Source organism: Epinephelus moara, chromosome 4 (assembly GCF_006386435.1).
Source record: "Epinephelus moara isolate mb chromosome 4, YSFRI_EMoa_1.0, whole genome shotgun sequence".
Lineage (NCBI taxonomy): Eukaryota > Metazoa > Chordata > Actinopteri > Perciformes > Serranidae > Epinephelus > Epinephelus moara.
The window spans coordinates 45315811-45319411 of record NC_065509.1 but is presented as its reverse complement, the minus strand read 5'-3'; the positions used below and the strand labels follow the sequence as shown (position 1 = coordinate 45319411).

Below are 3601 nucleotides of genomic sequence, written 5' to 3'. Positions count from 1 at the left end.
TCATTAGTCATTAGTCATACTTCTACTGTTATTATACACATATGACTATTGTCACACATGTATACTGCCAGATATTAATACATACTTTCAACATATTGTACCACAGTAGCCAGAACTGTAATATTATTACTTTCAATAATGTTGTTGTAAGCTACTGTTATTACCTGCATCTCTCTCTCTCTCTCTCTCTCTCTCTCCCTCTCAATTTCAATTCAATTTCAATTTTATTTATAAAGCCCAATATCACAAATCGGGGGTCACAGACACAGACAGTAATGCATTCCTGTCAAATACGGCGGCCATCGGCTTACTGGCGACGGATAAGTCGGCTCCAATAATATCCTCTTCTTGGCGTCTTGACTGCCCAGAAGTACCTGAACAGCCGAGCCAGCCAACACAGGTATGTGATGTGTCAGAGGAGAAACGAGCCGTTCACGGCCCACAAACCTCACCGCACTTTAGGGACTGTTCTTGTCAGGGGAGGAGGGTGGCTGGTTGATTCTTATTTTATTTATTTATTTTATTTTGATCCCCCCTATGTTAATCACTTATTGATGCTGTTTTTGAAGTATGAATAAGTCAATAAGTAATTTATTCCATTGAAATACAGAATACAGAATACAGAAAAGTGATTTATCTTTTTATAAATGACAAAAGGCACATCTGCCTTATTTTCGCTGTGGTATTGTGATACTATTCAGAACCATGATATTTTCATTGGTATCCTACAGTGGGATCCAATTTTGGTACCGTGCCAACACTAATCTGGAGGGGGTTCATCTGCAAAAACTAATGAAAAACTAAACAACGGCATTCGGTATTCAGTACTCTGTATTCGGCCAAGCGTTTAATATTATTCGGCTTCGGCCACAAATTTTCATTTCGGTGCATCCCTAGCACAAACCATATGTTTTGGACAGCTGTGCAGTGACAGAATGTCCCAGCATCATGGTTCTTATAATGCCAGATTCCAGAGAGTCTCCCCTCTTCATATATGGCAGAATATGTCTTCTTCCAACTTGCTATGGTGAGATACATGTACAAATGCAAGAATTTAGTCACACGGATTTGTTTTTCTCATTGATATAAAAATTAATATAAAATACAGGCACATAGAAGGACATGGAATGATGGCAAATCTGGTTAGCCCAGATTGTCCTGAAAAAAAAAACCAAGGTATAGCATGTGTATGTAGCCTTTATAATGACTGTGATATGAGCTTTAAAGTAAAGGCAGTAAAAATACCCCACAAAAGGCCTAGGGCCCATAGGGTTAAAACAACTGCACAATGGATTACTCGCTTGTAAAACAACCTTCGCAGTACGATGCCTTAAAACACAACGCCAACCTTCTTCTTCTGCTTCTTCTCTGTGTCCCATTACATTGCAATGGTTTCCTGCTTGTTGGCGACGCCCACGTAAAGGAGCATTATCGCCATCAAGTGGGCTGGAGTGTATAACGCTTCAGGGTCAAACGAACGATCAAGCGGAAGTTTACACACGGGTGTGAGGAAGCTGAAAAAATAGTTCCACAATCCAGACGAACAGCGAAAACACAGATGGAAACCACAGTTTGCTACGATGTTTATGTCAGAACATCAAGGAACACCACTGACCTATAGGTGAGTTTCATGGCTTTGAAAACGAACGTTTAGGGTGGTTTTAGGACAGGTTCACACATGGCCAGAGTCAGCAGTGGTAAGCCAGGCAGGGGAAAGTCAAATTCTCAGAGAAGGAGCAATCGTCACTCTTTTGGTCTTAGCCACTCTATTTCATCATAAACAACCCAGACATGGGGCTCAAAGTGCAAAATACCGGACTTCTCCTTTAATTAAAAATTAATTAACTAAAAGTCAAACCTGATGCTTTTAAAATGTATTTGAGAGATTTTTTTTTTCTTTTTTTTTTTTTTTTTAGAAATGACATGAATATCACAATATTTTAGGCTGAATCACAACTCGTGGACTACACCCTTTCATTGAAATCTCTGAACTACTGCAGACTTATGAAATACTAAATAAAAACTAAACTATTAAATAAACTGTTACAATAAAATGAAATCAAATACTGTTATAATGAAGACAAATAAGGTACTGGTATATTTAAGATTAAGTGCTATTATAATAATGTTTTAAAAAGTAATGTTCAAATCAATTAAATATATTACTATTATAATAAAGATAAATAAGGTACGCTTATAGTCAAGTTGTAAAACATAATGTTAAAATAAAGTAAAATGAAGTACTATTTTAACAAAGTTGAAAAAAGTACTATTATAATGACAAGTTAAATAAAGTGCAGTTTAAATGAATTTAAATAAAGCATTTTATAATAAAGTATTGTTATGCCAAAGTTCAATGTAGTCCTGTGATAATTAAGTAAATGAAAGCAGAAGCCCTGGTGTTTTTAATCCGAAGCACCCGGCTCGTCTCACACACAGAAGTGCTGAGGTTTTCTCTTTTTTGCTGTGACCTTTTAGATGTTTGCAGAAAATTAAATCGTTAAAGCAGCGCTAATAAATGTGAGGATTTCTTCAGTGTGAGCTCGAAACAAACTCGCAGTTCATTTATTAATATGAACAAGTGGCACTGGTGCTTCGTGGTGCTCCATCATGAGGGCAAAAAGTGACTTAATGGTCACAGTCTGGTGTCGGGGAGATAAAAAAAAGACACCTCCCCTGACATCGCCCAGGAGACAGAGGTCTGGGTGGGCGGGGAGGTCGGTGTGAGGTATCATGTTTGTGAGAGCGAGAGAAATAAAACTCCAAAGTCAGTCTCGTAGCGATGGTTTAAAAAATGAAGTGACAATTGATTCTGGATGTTTCCACTCCTGAATTGTCTTTGGTTTTATTTCTACAGCTGTCAAAGCGGAGAAAGTCCTAAAACTTAAAGTGTGTCTGTAAAAACATTTTCAGAGTTGCATTATGTTTCAGCTGTAAACCAAACTCTGAAGTTAGGACTCACCTGTGCTCCCTCCGTCCTGTAGCTGTGGATGATACAGTGTAAGATTCCTCTGTACTTCCTCTGCAGCTGAGCGTCGGCCTGCATTCGACTCTTCACTACATCAGCTGGCGTGGCCGTGACCCAGGAAATGGACCCTGAAGAGGAGAAGACAAACCTTTAGCTGCTGCTGCTGTCGACATGTGACGTGAGGCACAAACACTGGCAGAGTGACTGAAGTTTGAATGAAACTCAGGATAATCACACTTCGGGACAGCGAACCTTCTGAAGGCTCAGCTGAACCTGCTGCACCGCCAAATATCAGACCTAAACTACCAGACTAAAGCTAATGTTGCCTTCAGGTGCTTCTCATGAAACCAGTTAAATTATATCAACACTCAGTGGAAAAGTACCAGGAAACAAAAAGTGTCCTGCTGCAGTGTCACTTGGAGTTCCACCGCATATATTCATGAACCACTCAGAATTAAGTATTTAACCCTTTGGGCCCTAGGCGTTTTTGGGGTATTTTTACTGCCTTTACTTTTAAGCTCATATCACAGTCATTATAAAGGCTACATACACATGCTATATCTTGTTTTTTTCAGGACAATCTGGGCTAACCAGGTTTGCCATCATTCCATGTCCTTCTATGTGCCTGTATTT

The 3601-nt window shown here is 39.0% G+C and overlaps 1 protein-coding gene across 1 annotated transcript in view; it reads right to left on the bottom strand.

The window, feature by feature from the left end:
- Positions 1-3601, bottom strand: part of slc25a48 (solute carrier family 25 member 48) — a 29990-nt gene that overhangs the window by 9894 nt on the left and 16495 nt on the right. Inside the window, exon 6 of the mRNA XM_050042554.1 lies at positions 2963-3096. Within this exon, the coding sequence (XP_049898511.1) occupies positions 2963-3096 (134 nt within the window). The remainder of the gene's footprint in view (positions 1-2962; positions 3097-3601) is intronic.